The 17,167-nt window shown below is 40.0% G+C and overlaps 1 protein-coding gene across 1 annotated transcript; it reads right to left on the bottom strand.

Moving 5' to 3' along the window:
• Positions 1-643: 643 nt before the first annotated feature.
• Positions 644-15,987, bottom strand: LOC139731679 (bone morphogenetic protein 2-like). The gene is made up of 5 exons (XM_071642567.1): positions 15,456-15,987; positions 6,173-6,312; positions 2,768-2,885; positions 2,146-2,349; positions 644-1,188 (listed from the first exon to the last, which is right to left on the bottom strand). Exons 1-5 carry the CDS (start codon positions 15,985-15,987, stop codon positions 644-646), a joined length of 1,539 nt encoding a protein of 512 aa, XP_071498668.1.
• Positions 15,988-17,167: the final 1,180 nt, after the last annotated feature.

The raw sequence follows: 17,167 nt of genomic DNA, 5'->3' as shown, positions 1-17,167 counted from the left end.
ACTGTTACAAGCTGCTGAAATCCTTGCATCTGATTGGCTGAGGGCAAATTTGTCTGACAAATTTGTCCGACAAAATGCTTCATGAAATACGCTTGATGAAATACCCCCCAGAACTTACATCAGCATCCATCTTGGTTAACATGTACATTGCACCCGGACAATGCACTGTACTACTCTACTACATGATTACCCGATAGTATAATGAAACTTGTTGCAACAAAGTAAAATGGGAGAAAAGTTCATATCCTCTTCACATGAGGAACTGGTTGACCATTTTAATCTCTTGACAGATCCACTCATGTTTTCTCATGATTTGTTACATTTCCCCCCTCAGATTCATCTTTGTCATTGGAATGATATTTTAATGAAATGAAGGAAAAGCAGACTATGTCAAGACTCTCTCCAGTGCCCGACGGCTGCGTCCTTTACGTTACATTTTACAATGTATTTTCTTCGCTCAAATGAACACACGTGCAAGGATAATCATTTTGGTTTTTCATCCCTGTGCAATGAAAAAATTTCGCCATTTGCAAGACAAGTACGTGTAAGATGATTGATCCCATCGAGCGTGAGTTTAGATGCGAGACGGCAGCATCGCGGAGATCGTGTGGGATTCGCAAACTGGTAGGAGGGGCACCATCCTCTAGCTGCAACCACACGTTCCCACAATCATGTCTTCGATTGTTTTCAGCACCGCATTCTCCTCGTCGTCAAAGTACAGGAAGCTGATTGGATGGAGCGTGGCGGGTACGCAGCATGGTGGTGGCGTCGCGATATCATCCCCATCCACCATATTCATGATACTCTGGATCACCGCGTGGTTTGTGACCGGATACCCCTCCGGGAGGGGAAAAGGACATCTCCCCGTGCAGCGATAGGCGTTGTATCTGACCGGCATGATGACCCTGTTCGACCAGCCGATCGCATCCATGTCTACGTGCATGTCCGCCCGCGAGCACTGGCTCTTCTTTTGGGTCGTCATCGCTGAGTGAGCCGTTCGAGGTGTTGGGGACACCCGCACCTCGTGTTGCTCCAGGGCCCGTTTCCGTCTCAAGATAACCTTGTCACTGGGAGCGAGATGGTATTGGATGGTAGACAGTGAAGGATGACGGGGGTCCCCTGTTGTCGGCGCTTCCTCGTCAAGCTTGTATCTGGCCAAGTTTTTCCTCGGCTCATGTTGAGTAGGACCTGGAAATGAGACAGACCAAGATTAATCTACTGATGTACAACTGTACTTAGATGGACACCCCATCTTCCTCCCTTGATTCGCTGATAAATTGTACAATGTACAAGTATATGGCCAATTTCGTGCATGTATAGGGCATTTTCATGGCATGTGTTTAGTCTGTGAAGGGGGTGTAGTTGACGATTCTCAAACCTCACCCTCCAGTCTTTGTTCAGATGCCGCACATTCCGCATCTCAGAGCAATGGACCTGCTCTACAAATTAAGTTGTAATTAGTGATGCTCAACTAAATAAATGCCCGGATGACGAAGATCTCTGCAACTTAATACACTTACAGCTGTATATCGGTATAACTTATTCATAAAAAAAAACACCTCCATTGATAGGTGGCATTGTAGTAGGGTCTCATGTGTCAAAGAGTTTGTTCAAGATTATAGCTGACTTTGTGAAAAGAGAACGACCAAACAGCAGTAGTTTCGTTCAAGTCAGATATGAGTAATTATTTTCTCACACAGCTCTCATTCTCGTCAGTGCGTAAATATCTTTTCTAAATGTCTTCGATATCACTCTTGTTGCAAATACTTCAGCAACCATCCCCCTCCTATTCGCAAAATGTGCATTTTCAAATCGTATACGATGGTAAGAAATTTGGGTGACAGATAATAATATATTTCATCTTCTTGAATTCCTTTCAAACGTGGAAATGTAAATATTTATTTGCACGTAAATGGGAAATTTGCGAGGCGATGAGATATAATCTCATTTAATTTGCATTTCTGACTACGACTGATCACTATTTGTGGAAAACATTTGAAACGTTACAATGAAGTACAAACCTCCAGTAGTCTTTGCCCAGTGATGATAACACTGTCTTAATCCTCTGTGTTGAATGGTTAAGTCAATTTTAAAGCTGAGTATTTTCATAATATTGATATATTATTCGCTGCGACCTGAACCAACCTTCCTGTGCTGAGGCGATCTCGGGAGATTTCGCGAAGCGCGAATCCTCGCTGAAGAGCACGAGGATCGGCTGTCGGCTGTCGTCCTGTCGCCCTCTTTTGACGAAACGCAGTAAAGTGTTCGGGAATGGTTGACCCGACAGTGACGTCACGGTTATGTAGATGCCATGATTTGACGTGCTGTTTGCCAGCCAGTCTTGAACAGCTGCGATAAAATTTCACAAATTGGTAGACATTTAAAAAGTAAACCTACTTTTATTGTATCTTCTTCTTTTTTTTTCCAGAAAAGTATTCGTGTTTAGATTGCCGATTTGAGTAACACAGTCGTACACATGTTGGTCAAAAGAAGAAGGGAAAAACATTAGCAAAACAAACTAAGCAAACCAGGAGGAAGTCTTATCCCCGTGTGTGCTAGGGCATGATATACTTGACAATTCGTTTTGAATCACATTTTTAAGATACAACCTCAGCGTCATCGGAACAAGCGACTTCTTCTGTCACGTGGTCTTCTGTGACTTTATCTATCCATCAGTATTAAAATTACTGTCAGTATTTTGATGGTTGAAACGTAATTTGATGGAAAAGAAAACCTCAAACTGCAAGCAAACTTCGATCAAACCTACCGTCTCTTATACTGAAAACCTCCCATCCAGTTCCACGAGCCGACATGAGACGCAGTCCGATCAGTCTGGCGCCCTCTAGTGACGACGGATCCTTCGACATCAATTGATACACGTGCACCTGAAAAAAAAAGAGTTTGATTGATGTTACAGTGTATAACAAGTAATAACTTACTTGATCTGTTCCTGAGAGTAAGATGAAGAACATTCTATCATTTCACAGACATACTGGTTTATAGGTTACCAGCGTGATATTTTTGAACAGAGGTTACTTTCAGTATGACATTATTGAAAGACGAACTTTAATCCACTGGTGTAACTGTTGTACAGATCACAGCCATGTATGTATTATTGTGGCTTGTTTATATGAATAAAATTTTGCTGGTTATGTATGCCGATATACCCATACAAATATACTAATTCCACGCTAAAAAAAAAATCAAATTTTCCAAATAAGTTTGTACCGTGAGTGCGTGCATTATTCCATGAACTATTAAGCCTATATACTGCCTTTTTTTAGCTACAGAAGTATAAGCATGTCCTTCGCTTTCGAGATATCTGAACCCTTCGGGATGTTCCCATTTTAGGCCTACATTCTGTTGAGTTAACTGATTGTTAGTAACTTTAATTTACAGAACTTTGGATCCAACAGAGCAGGAGGTCGTGTAGTCGTCCAACTCAAAACAGTGTCCATGGAGTTTTGAAAGTGAAGGTTTTTTGCGAATGTCTTAATGATTTGATGACATGAATGACGGATGAATTTCCTGGTATCTTAATTTCTTCATGAAAAACATTTAAAAACAGACTATTTTTCCAGTCTATCAAGTCATTTTAATGGCACACGTCGTCTTCAGGTATTACATTATCATTATTATTTTGCAATCGCATCCTGGTGACTTGAATATATAATTTCTGCCTGTGGTTATTCCTAATGAAAGAAAATTATCTTCACTTTCACCGCTCATAGTTACTGAACTTATTTTAAACGTATCCCAAGGGACACATTTTCACGGAAAATACGCAAAGGCTCGAGAAAGTTGTGATTGAGAGACGCCCAAACCATAAGTATTTCCGTTGATGTGAACCAACATCATATTTTGTGTAGGAATAATGCTCTTCTAAACCAATTTTCCTTTCGCAAAGTTTATTCCCCTTCATTGACGACACAGCAAATTTTCCACCGAGTCCTCCAGGGGATTGGAACTAAGAAATTCAACTTAGGTCCATCGTTCAAACTGTTTATCTTTCTCTTCAGTTATCTCTCATATTTCATGAAATAATGATTTTATGGATGTTGTCATATAAAGATTACTCTAGAGAAGAAAGTTCGCGGATCATCAATGTTTCCATTAGTGAGTTATTTCTTTTCCTCCGGAGACCTAATGCTTTTTCAAATTGTTGGGTGGAGGCAGTGTCTGTTACAGGCACTCCCACTGAATATAATAATATTGATGGTTTAACGACAAGCATGACAAATTCTGCACCTCTTTGGCACTCGCTCTTACGCATGTTTGTACGAATTATGGCTCCCGTATGCCAGCTTGTCTGGAATCCGGCCAAAATTCACACATCCTCGGTTATGTTTCTCACGTGATCGTGAAACTGTTCGAAATAATGTTCGAGTAATGAAACGCGTAGGGGACATCCAGGGATTTAAAAATGTCTGCCGAGGTTAGGGTATTCCTCTTTTTTGCGTGTCTGCAATGGGAGTTATTCAAAAGTGCAGGTTTCTGACGCCAGACGAGTTAGCTTGAAGGGGCACATAAAACTGTCACGGAAAAACTCAGTCATTTTAGTTTCGTGCGGCGGTTCCATTCACTGTGACTGCATCAATTTCCACGTTGCTACTCTTTCGCGTCCGACACGAACATTGAGAAGTGAAAGATTGTGTCTGTTCCAGTAGATGGTCCCCTCATCGTACTGTAATCTCTAGGCAATGCAAACCACCGACTCAATGCCTGTTTCAAATAAGATCGACCAAAACAAATGACTTTGCTAATGCGAATCAGACGCATTTTACGCACGTCCACGAGCAACATCCGCGAAGAAAAAAAAAAGAGACAGATTCTTTTTTTTTTAAGTAATTACCCTTGTCTCATTTGTCTCTTATATTTTGCCAGATGTTTCAGGGTTGATTTGACGGGAGGAATATTTTGTCATTATTTTACTGTCTACGTGTCGAAATTCATGTACTACAACTCGACTTAATTCATTTCCCATGTTCTCGCAGTGCACACAGCAGGTCTAGGCACTCGCCGCTGGTGCCCCGTAGGCCTACTGTAAGTTTAACTCCTGGACGCTACATGCTTTCAAAAACTCGCCAATTTTACGTGACGCAAGTTTCCAGCCTTGGTCGTCTCGACGGGTGGTGTAGCAAAGGAGACAACGAGGTTTTACGACTTTCCCTCCTAGATAAACTTCATGGCAGCAAGGGCTTACACCCTCTTCAAAAAAAAAAAAAAAGACTTCCAATTACCCTTAATGTTCATCCCTCAAAGACATCTGTTATCATATGAGCATGCGCCAAATTTTGAACTCAGACGGGAATAAAGTTTATTTTCCGACATTCTTCTTCAAGTGCATTTATAGATAATTACATGTCATCCTAAGATGACAATCCCATGGTAACGCATGCAACCTTTTTACTGTCCAGGAGTGGAATACAAACATGAGGTGTATGGAAAACAATTGAGTCCATTTACTTTGATGATTATTATTCCTTCTAACATCAAGATTTATGAATGTGGGTTCCAAGCTACAATGTTTCACGAAGCTGGTTGTGGAATTTTTAAGGATTGAATGATCATGATGATGTATTAGTATCACAGTGTTGTCCTGGAAAGCAATTGAGTGCATTTACTTTGACGATTATACACCTTCCTGCATCAACATTTATAAATGCGGGTTCCAAGCTACAATATTTCACTAAGCTGCTGGTTTTGAAATGTAAGAATTTAATGATCATGGTGATGTATTACTACCAATTATCACAGTGTTGCACCCTCTCGAAAAACACTGTCTGCTTATATAATAACGTCCCTGTACGCGCCCCAGACAAGTGCACTTGCTATAAACATAAATTATGTCTATCTATTTGATGAGTATAAGGTAGATTCCAATATTGTAATTACGTTATGCAAACTGAAGTATTGGATTATCTAAATATTATATGGACATAATGTTGCGGGTTAACTAGTTGATATGAATATAGATTAATCATCTATGTATTACCTACATTAATATATTATTCTTAATTTCATTTTCACTGTATATAATTCCACTAGCTTCCTCACCCTGATTTAATCATAGCCATATGGTTACACACGAAAAAAGAAAAAAGAAAAAGAAAAAGTGTAACGTTCATGAGAGGAGTGATTATGTAGTTTGTACGCAACGCGTTTAGCTTACCTGGAAGAAACTCGGCCGACGCCCAGTCATTGTCTTCCACCGTGGCTTCAAGCGAAACAGGTGTAACTCGGCTTGCAGCAAAACTTCAGTGCTCTCCACCCTCGAAACGTCAAACTTGAACCACAGTCGGTGTTTACGTGCTAGGAGGAACAGAAAACACGACAGATATAGAGGGGAAAAATATCAATGGAGTAATGATTAGGGGAAGGAGGGGGATAAAACGAAGAGAAGGGTCAGAAATATGGATATCGCGAGAAGGGAAGAAATTACCCTTTATACCGACTGACTGTCAACCTTATACCGGTTCCATTCATCCGTGAGGTCCGATGATACAGAGTGAAAATCTAATCCATACGCACGGAATCTGATAAATAGGGTAAATTCATCAGTCTCGTTAAGTATACAGTCGGACAAATATATCGATGGCATATTCTGACTTCCAAGTTACAAGTCTTTATCGTGCTTATTGTAGTGAAACCTATTCTGCCTTCTCTGTGTCGTTAGCTTCACCTGAACACGACGTAGGATTTTCCATTCCATGTCGTTCGGAAACACAAAATTTCATAATGACTGAACTACGAAGAATTATACTTCCATCATTCTTACCTATCAATGATGTTAAAAAAAAATAATAAATGCGCTACTGCTAATACTAAAGTATTATGAACGCTTTGTCGAGATATAAGATTCTAATCTGGTATATTGTTTTTTATAAACTGTTAGTGACCTCATTACTTGTTTTCAGCCTCATGCGAATTTGCCTCGCCAACGCTACAACTACCTCTAAGATGACGACTTTGACGAAATTATATTCATAGCATCCATTAAACGTTTAATATACTTACTTTGTTTATGCATCTTCTTTTTTTTTAAGGAAGAAATTGTGGTGAACGCATTGCAAGCAGAACTCGTTCAAAACCTCTTGGTGGTAATCACTGATTTTTCTTAAACATAAAGGCCCGAATTCACGAAGGTGGTACAAATGAAACCATGGATTAAACCATGGACAAAAACCATGGAGCGCCAAGTGTCGCACGGAATATTCTGTTACGAAATCAGTCATTTCGTCGACAAAATGACAGTTTTGTTAACGAAATTATCATTTCGTGGACGAAATGTTCATTTAGTTACAAATTGTCATTTCGTTACAAAATAATCATTTCATCGACGAAATGACTGATTTCGTAACGAAATATTCCATGCGATACTTGGTGCTCCATGGTTTTTATCCGTGGTTTTTAACCATATTTTCATTTGTACCACCTTCGTGAATTCGGGTCAAAGATTTTAGCTCTATGGATCTCCCTTTGGTGAAAGACGTTTTCGCTGAAGACAATTATTGTAAACTGAAGGAAGGATAACATCTTAATGTTTCTTCATGTCACCGTCTCGTGTGATCACCCACGAGGATACCAAGAAAAAAAAAAGGAAAGAGACAAAAATGTGAACCGTGTTATTTTGAAGTTCGGCCAACCATGTATAGTGAGGTATAGAGTGCGGTTATAGACGATTTACGATGAAGTCAAGCGCAACATTTCACGTACTTATCACCATTGTCTGAATTCCCATATACACGCACCACAAACCTGAGGTAATGAGCATGAACATCCTTTTTCATACATTCCTGGAAAATGACTGTCCAGTAACTTGCAGCTAAGGTACATAAGCACAGACAAACCGACAAATACACGCACACACACACACGCACACACACAGTATATAGAATATATATATTTATATATAACTATATATTTACTAGTATATACATTTAGACATTTACATGCATATTATGTACAAGTATAAATTTTTGATGATGATCGAAAAAAATTGTAAAAATGGGGCAAATTTATGTTAGTGAAGGATTCATTTAATCTCGATCTAGTGAGTCGACTCTTAATCGTTTTGGATTGTGTGCGCGCGTGTGTGTGTGTGTGTGTGTGTGTGTGCGTGCGTGTGTGTTAATCGGATGTCAGGAATATTCTGGTTACTATGTAATACGTATATGCTGTATGCATGAAAAAGTGCACACCTAATAACGCAGACCTACACCCGTGACAACCATTTTGTTAAAGTCTCGGTCAGTACTTTTTGTATCCTCTTGTAAGTGATAAGTGTGTATTGTTTTTGCTTTTTAGTGTTTTTTTCTCTTGTATTTGTTTTTGTTATGTTGTTGTTGTTTTTATTTTTTTTTTAACTTTCTTTTTTTTGTTTCAATAATGAACATGTAGACTCAAACTATATTCATGTCCATCGCAGAAGAAGCAGGAGAAGGGGTGTTAAAAAAGGGGAGAAAATGAGGCTCGGGTTCGGAAGAGACGATAGGGTTTGATATTGAACAAAAGGAACAACGATAAGTTTTGCATGGACGTAATGGTTACAGTATTCGATATTTTTTTGAGTGCGTAATGTTCGAAAGTGCACGTAATGAGTGGTGTGTGTGACTCACTAGAAATAAAGATTTAGGACACTCAAGGGGGCATTTCTGCCTGGGTTTTGTCTCTCCATTTCCCTTATAATATACACACAAACATGACCAGCGGTCTATCTGCCCACGCAAACGCTCAAATGCCTCAATGGCTTGAGATAAAAATATATTTTGGCAATGATCTGCCATTTGAGGAACACATGTCTCTACAGAGACAATAATTAACAGCCGGTGGCGTAGTTTCAGGGACCGGATAGCGCGGCGAGCCGAGAATCCTGGCCACCCCACCACGGCTGTTCGCTGTCGTGAGGGTGTCGGCCTACCTAATTAGGAGTAGGCCCTTGATAGAATTTTTTCCTAGGGCAGTTGTTCCTCACTGTATTTCTCGGGATAGGCCTATCTTTGATGTCGATTCTGATATGCGTATCATAGTGATCGATTGATATCGACTTGAACAAAAATGAGTTAATTCAATGTCGCTGCGGGAATTACATTTCAAACAAAGCTGGATGATCCTCTAAATAGCTTGACTCTCGGCCTTCTTATTTCTTGCATGCCCGAAGCACGGCTTTCCACAGCAATATCCAAAGTAATATGTGCATACAATTTCTGGCTGCTGTGAGCAGTAACTCAAAGTAGTGACAACGGAGAAGATTATAGAGGTGTTTGAAAAGTAAGCAAGTCTTTTCCTAAAGTATAAAAAAGATAATAATAATAATCTGTGTATCCCTCTACAAATGCGCTCTCGAGCCTACGTTTGATTCGGTCTATGTAAATATTGTTGTTTTCTTTTCATTATTTCTTTGACATCAAGACGAGGTATCACGAAAAATATGATTTTCAAGTATACCAGGGAGGTGAGAAGAGAGCTTCCCGCCTCCTTGACCTTGAGTATACCAATATTCTCTGACACTGAACAAGACGATAATCTTCAGCTTCCCGTCGGCTCGGAAACTTTCCAAAAGGTATAACATCGGAAACTGGAATCAAACTAATGCGCAAAATGAAATCTGAGATTCAATAGTAAGGTATGCAGTTAGCGACGAGTCCCGTACACCTTAAACATGTAGGCACAAATTTAAAGGACAAATCCACACCACGTTGAAGTTGAATTTAATAAATGAAGCAAAATCAAGTAGAGTGGTCGAGGTGTTGTCAAAATCGCCCCCCCCCCCCAAAAAAAAGAAGAAAAAACCACCACCACCAACAACAACAACAACAACAAACACGAAAAAGTTTAAAGAAAACAAAATTTAAAGTTTAAAGAAAACAAAGTTTAAAGTTTTTTTTCCAACGGAAATAGTGATATATGGCTACAACAACATCTACAAATTATTATGAGGCGATGATGTCATTGTCAAGTCCCTCATTGGCTGTATTTCTGGGTGCACGTCACGAGACCGACACCCATGAGTCATATAGCTCACGAGTTATGCAGCCCAAGAGTCATACAGCCCATGAGTTCGACACTACGCAAACAAGGCCCACATGACTGATACAATAATAAGCCTCGTGTTGTAATGTCGAACTCGTGGGCTGTTTTAACCTCGTGTCAAACCCATGGGCTTTATTTGCCTAGTGTCTCGTACTCGTAGGCTGTATGACTCGTGGGGGTCAGTCTCGTGGGATGACCCCAAATTTTCTCCTCTTTGACATGAAGTTAAAAAGAAAAACATATAGTATGTTACAATATTCAAGAAATCAAAGCATCTGGCGAAAAGGTCGTATAAAGTGTGAAGAATTGTGTGTGGATGACATCATCACTTTAGTCAATTTACAAATGAGTTCGTGACCGACGTCAACAATCACTGGAAACAAACTCTGAAATCAGTCTGCAGCCACTTGTCACTTTGTTTTGAAGCAACAAATCAGTATGAGTAAGCATTTCTGAGAAAAAAAGTTTTCTTTCTCCAAATGGTCAGACTCCATCGAGGCCTGTTTTGGACAAAACATCGGCGGCTGGGGCAGAGGGAGGAGCTAGTGGCGCCAAGTGGACACTGCAGGCTCCAGCCTCTTCGTGCTTTTAAATTTTATTTCTTACACCATAAGTTGATTCGGGAGGGGCCCCTCAGCGTATATAGAGCTACAGTAATGTCGACACAGAAACAACAGTGTATCCAAGGCGCCAGTGAAGTTACAAAGGCCTGTATGCGTGATCTCAAATTTAATGACGCCAAATATTGGGATGGGGTGGGGGAAGGGGGGGGGGGTTCAAGAAAATTATTTTGCATAGTCATTCACTTCAGAAACCCTGGTACTGAGTACTTGTAAACAATTATGTTCACAAGAATCCTTTGAGTGGTTTACAATTTACAAGCATGTTTTTCAGTCGACCTCTCAATTCTTTTTTTTTTTCTCTCCAAACATAACTTTGTAGTTTGCCGGTATGCATGTATAATAATTTTTTTATTTGTTAACCATTATCTGTCATGCAAAGTTGAATACATGCCTATGTTATAATCTATGATTTATTCTGTGTTATGCTTTGCTGAAAAAAAGAGAAAGGATGAAATAAATGAAATGACATGAAATGAAATGAACTAATTGAGCACAATGTAATTTGAATCTGACAATCAAAACAGGTAAATTTTGTTTCTATTTTCCTCGTTTGAGGTACTTTATTTTTCCACGTGACTTCACATATTTACAATCACTTTATCAATGTAGTTACGTATTCTTCTTAATCCAATATCACCGAATCTTGTTTGTTTGTACTTCAAACTGATATAAAATCTTAATTCCGCTTTCAATTCTTCTATAATGGTATACATTAAACAAGCATTTGTTTCTTTCATTGCGTTCTCTGACATAATTCCTGTACACAATGAATTGGGCATAATTCAAAATAAAGTTTACTAATTTCATCTTTTTGTCTTCTATATCATATCCGAGAATAATAACTTTTTCATTGATATCAATTGCAAAATCGAAAATATTTCGAATTAAAACCGAAATTACTTTCCAATACATCTTGATTTTTTTTTTTGCATTTCAGCAGAAAATGACAAGTGGTTTCTTTACAGTTACATATGATACACAAACTATCCTTCAAAATTTTTCATTTAAACAAATTGTCTTTACTGGGTAATATTCGATGCAAAAGCTTAAAATTGAATTGCTTTATTCTGTTATCATTAATCTGATGAAACTTATATTGCAACACCTTTTTCCAATCAAAATCACAGGGTAGATCCAAATAACCTTGCCAGAAATATAAACACGAACGTTCTTGTTTTTTGTTATGCAGAAGTAATATACAATAATGTTTAGCTGACGTTTTCTCAACACTGATTTGATCACCTGTTGACAGTTCAATAACATCAAATTCTTCGTTTTGCAACCGTACGGGGGTCTGTTTGTTTAAACAGATAAATGATTAATTCAAATTCAGGAATATACTGCAAATGACAAAATGCGTAACCTCAACTGAAGCATAATTATACTGTAAGACATCTATGACATTGGAATTGCATGACGGCCAAATAAACTTGGAATAAATACAGTCTAGTGTAATGAATAACAGGCCATTGTCACATGAAGAGTGCCTTGGTATCACTGATTCCCTTGCGCACTCTTTCGACAATATGTCACGTGGTGTCATGTCGACAAATCAATAATCGTGTTTGATAGGTCGGCTATTCCCACTGATCTCTATGTTAGTTACATAGAGATTAGTGACTCTTCCCCCTATGGAAGTATTCATGTGACAAAATCTAAGGCAATGGTTGTTGATAGTTCGTACCGTCTTCACCAATGTGTTTTATGCCCTTTCGGGCCGACAGTCTTGAGAAACCGTTTACCATCACGACCACAAAATTGTTCCCTATTGGCTTACTCGTGTAACATCAATAAAGACGCATGTGTCATTTTCACTCAAAGTAGGAAGAAAGGGTACCAATGAATGTCGGGAGGAGTTTCGAAAGAAAAACAAAATGGGTGGCATTAACTCTTACGATGTACGTGATCTGCTTGCCTGACTTGAAAAAGGAGCGGGTGCAACCATCTCCTGATATTTTTGGTGTGTGTGTGTGTGTGTGTGTGTGTGTGTGCTGTTTTGTCAATTGTTGGTCTGATTGTTAAAAGGCGACTATAATAATTGCGTCTTGAATTTCCGTACTTAACAAACAAGAATGCCTACACAATGTACATGCGCATTTCTGAGGAAATTCCACAAAGCGATATCATAATCACTTTCGTTCATATAGTTTTGTTTGGTTTTCGATGCTCGTCATCAATTTCCTCCTCTTTCGATATAATCAACCGTTTCAGTCATGTTTTTTTTTCTTTTCATATTCAGTGCTCCCTGAAGTGTTGTTCTTGATCTGGAAGAAGGTCACAGATTAAATCTATATCTCTCTTTTCGTTCATTAGGTGGATTAATTATCAAAAATGGACCTGTCGTGTTATGGAACATACGATAGTGCCCAGTGTACTGATCTCTGCACCCTTTCTACACTGTACCACAATATTAAAACCATTTTTATACAGTTTTAAATTTCTTTTATAGTTCATTCATTGTTTATGTTCCTTCAGTCCTGGAATAGCCATCTGTAGCCGTCCATTGATGGAAAATGTGCGATGTACTGGCAAATATAGCCTCATTAAAGAAGACACTGTGACATTAACACTTCCTTGAAATTGTAACGTTGCAGGTGTCTTTATTTGAGGCAAATATTGATAGGTCTTCTGGCAAATCCAATGAAATGTTACTAATACTGATTACGAAGCCCATATTAGCTCTTATTCTGCCAGTCTTTAGAACATATCTCAATCTACTGCTTTGGGATGCCTTCCCCCTCTCCCCTCTTCTAAGCTAAAATGCATGTCAATTGAGAATGCAGTGTCTTCCACTCAAAGACAGAACACAGTATAATAATCGATACGCTTCTATAGGACGTGTTCAACCATTGTACATAACCGAAGTGAACTGATATGTATGATAAATACTGCGCTAGCCTGATTAAATTTCTCCGAGCAGTTATGGTGTTTCGGATAAAAGAATCGTGACATGTTTTCTCCTTAATTGATGACATAATTACGTAACATGTATTTCTTTCTGACAATTCTGTGGGCCAGTAATGAAACCCTAACACGCTTTTCCTTCTCCAAAACGCACGGCATCGGGTATACTAACACACAGCGGGATAGAGTTTGAATAGTATCATAATGTCAACATAACAATGTTTCACGTTTGCACACGAACACTTAATGTATTATGAACCGTTTATAAAAGGCAGTCGATCCTGTTCATCAGAAATCGATACTGAGGAGTCGCGTCATGTATCCCCAGGGCAGTGCATGTTTTCTGTGTAGGCCGTGAGCACGGCAAGGGCACATCAATCCGAGAGAAAGGCGCGGTCAATCTAAACACTACCGATTGATCTGTTTGGTCGAATTCGCCGATTACCCTTAAACGTGAGCGACTGAAGTTACTGGGAGAAGCTGCTGCTTGGCCCAATGAGTATGGGGTGGGTATTAGGCCGTCCTACTGAGTGTTGCGAGAGAGTAGGTGTACTCGGTGTGATGATATTTGTCGGTTTCTACGGACTGTTATCATGGAGATATTGATCAAGGAATCCACGTGACACCAAGTACGTCATTACCCTAATGGGTAGGCGTAATGAAGGCGAGGCTGATGGTCAAGCGACTCTGGTCAGGGCATTGGATGGCCGATGATATAATAAAGCAATAGTCACAAACTTCTTCCACTTCTTCTCTGTCGATGTTGTTTGAACCTATTGAGGAAGTACGGGTTCCCTCTATAAGTTTGCCCATTTTCAACTAATTTTACCGTCTCGTCAAAGTGATTATGCTCCAATAGAGTCAGAGAAAATTAATTTTAGGTTTTACCATAGACAGCGGGGCTGATTTGAGAAATCTGTTAAATTCGTTCGTTGTTGTTTTCTTTTTAATGCACGATAATGTAGTCGTCTCCTACGTCATAGATCAGGGCACCGTTTCGTGAAAGTTCTCAGCCCTGTATGGCAAGTCAGTGACCAGAGCTTCTCAGCCAATCAAAACCGAGGATTTTACTGAAATTGTCCGAGCCTGACAACCTGTCAGGGCTGACATCTTTCATGAAGCGGTGCCCTGATTAATCGAGATAAAGATACTGCCAACATTCCTTGATGATGTGGCAACGAAGCTTCTTCATCAAATGACAGATCAGTTGAGAGTGAACTTTTAAAAAGCACTTTTCAAATTTCAGATCGAAGAAAGAACATTCATTTTCTTCCATGTTCACGTGGCCGTGTGACCACACTAAGGTCTAAGGAAAGCCACCTCTAATTCGACCGAGCCGAAAACCCCAAATGGATGGCCTGTTCGAGGACAAAGAGTTGACCAACCTATGTCTTATGAGGGTCAAGAGTTAATATGATTGATATTTCTATCATGTTTATTGTGCTGACAGTGCACATGTCCGTCACAGTATTCGAGGAAATTTATCTTTTTTCTAGATTTAAAGAGAACAGGTTGGGTTTGGCGATGTCGAAGGTATCATAATAAATGTAGGCATAGCAGTTCATTTTTTTTCCCAAGAAGAAGTTTTTGAGAAAATGAAGTTTGAAGAACGCCAGAACGAATAATGTCCGACAAGCACGTATTATCAGAGTTCTTTCCATTTGCATGATTTTGCTTCTCTGTATATCAATATCTTTATTCTGTATAACTGTAGGCCTGCTATAATTTTCATGCTGAACGTTTGTAACTCTGTATCAGTTATTGACCGTTTGAGGCCTGTCGACTTCGATCGGCCTTTGTGTGTATGTGTGTTGTTTTGGTTTTTTTTTTTTCCATATTAAAGAAACATATTGAATTAAACTATACGTACGCATGAGAGATTTTCCAGGGACTCACCTCTATCTGATAGGGCTCTGACCGTGTTAGCATTGAATGGACTCCGACCAAACATTCGGCCCGAATCAGCATCCGCCACAGAGTTGTACAGGTTGATCATAAATGGAGGAGGGATCCGACTCTCCGTCCCGCCGGCCGAGGACGAGGATGCGTTCGTCGGTCCTAGAAAGTCGAGGATATTGAGAAGGCCGAGCGCCTTGGAGGGCATCGACTCTCTCCGGGACGTTCTCTCCATCTCTAGAAATGGTGTCTGTCTCCACGGGAGCGAGCTGGAGAAAGACTGTGATGGAGAGGAGTTGGGCGTTGCCCCCGAGTCCAGTGATGACGATGATGACGACGATCGTAGTGATGACGGCAACAAGGGATTGGTGGGGGCGATCGGGTAGAGATGTTGGCCCTGTTTGTGTTCACCGACAACATCAGGTAATCTGTGCTGAGTTTGAGATTCGAAGGGATAGATAGGATACGCACGAACGACTGTTAATACAAGGCAGAATACAGCGTCGGCTGCAAGTCCAGCTAGTCTAGCCATTTTGAAAACTTGTTGCTTCGCTTCCTTTGTCGGTAGAGGTAGATCCCTTCATAAACTTTTCCAATCGGCGAGGAGTTTGTCAACTAATGTGACTGTGAAATGCAAAAATGACCCTGATTATTCTCGAAGGACATCCTCATATGAGCTTCCTGTCTGGGCAGATTCAACATCGGCTTGTCATACTGCTCACCATACTCAAGTCAAAACGGAAGACCCATCGTTAAGCCTTCGTAGTTCTGTCCTAGTACTCCAACAGAGCGCAAAAATCGCGCTGTCTTCCAAAGAAAATCTCCACTGTCAAAGCAAGTCCAAAAAAATGAACAACTAAATATCAAAAAATAACTAAGACTGTATTCTATATTGAACACCCGTTGAACTGATTCTTTGATGATAACAGAAGCAAGCTATGTGGAACTGCTTCTAATTACTTTCCCCTCGCAAGTTGGTTTGGTAGCGTGCCTCCCGTGGGATACACTCTCTGGCCGACCTGCTTATTGTCAGGTGAATCGGTAGCATCTGAAATGATCGAACGCCGGAGTGCACTGAAGGGGAACACGAGGGTGTGGTCATAGGTGTACCAAGGAAACCACTTGTAACGTCCCTCTGGGTCCCTGGGCATTTCTTGTTTGATTTGACACCAAAGAGGGAAAACAATTTCCAGAAAAAGAACCAAAAATATGAGCCCTTACATCGAACTCCCCTCTCCTCCACTTAGTTGAACTTTGTTCTATAAACCACAAGGGAGAAAGAGAGAGAGAGAAAAAAAAAAGTACACAGAATATCAATGCTCGAGGTGGCATGAAATATGATTGCCGAAGTTTGGCAGTGTGTTTTGCCCTTCTGTAATCGCATCCAACTTAGCTATTCTTCGACATGAATGACACTTCGAAAGAAGAAGATGTTGTACGAGTGATAAACACTGAAGCAACACACACTTGTGTGATTGAAAGGTGACACAGCTATTTTCTCTCTCTTCTTCACCCCAATACAAACAAACACGCACGCACACAAACACACACACACACACATGTCAAAAATCTTTGCTGGAAGAGGGATACAACATACAAGAGTTCCTCCGAAACCAATGAGCTTTCAAAACTAGAGTTCTTTGCACTTCGCGTTTCTCGAAAAAAACCCGTGCAGTCAATGTGCTCGCCAGTGCGTGGTCGACTATTGTGGG

Source organism: Diadema antillarum, unplaced genomic scaffold, assembly GCF_040938485.1.
Source record: "Diadema antillarum isolate AM-2024a unplaced genomic scaffold, OU_Dant_1.0 seq00000382_RagTag, whole genome shotgun sequence".
In the NCBI taxonomy this organism is placed as follows: Eukaryota; Metazoa; Echinodermata; class Echinoidea; order Diadematoida; family Diadematidae; genus Diadema; species Diadema antillarum.
This window is presented reverse-complemented; position numbering and strand designations above follow the sequence as displayed.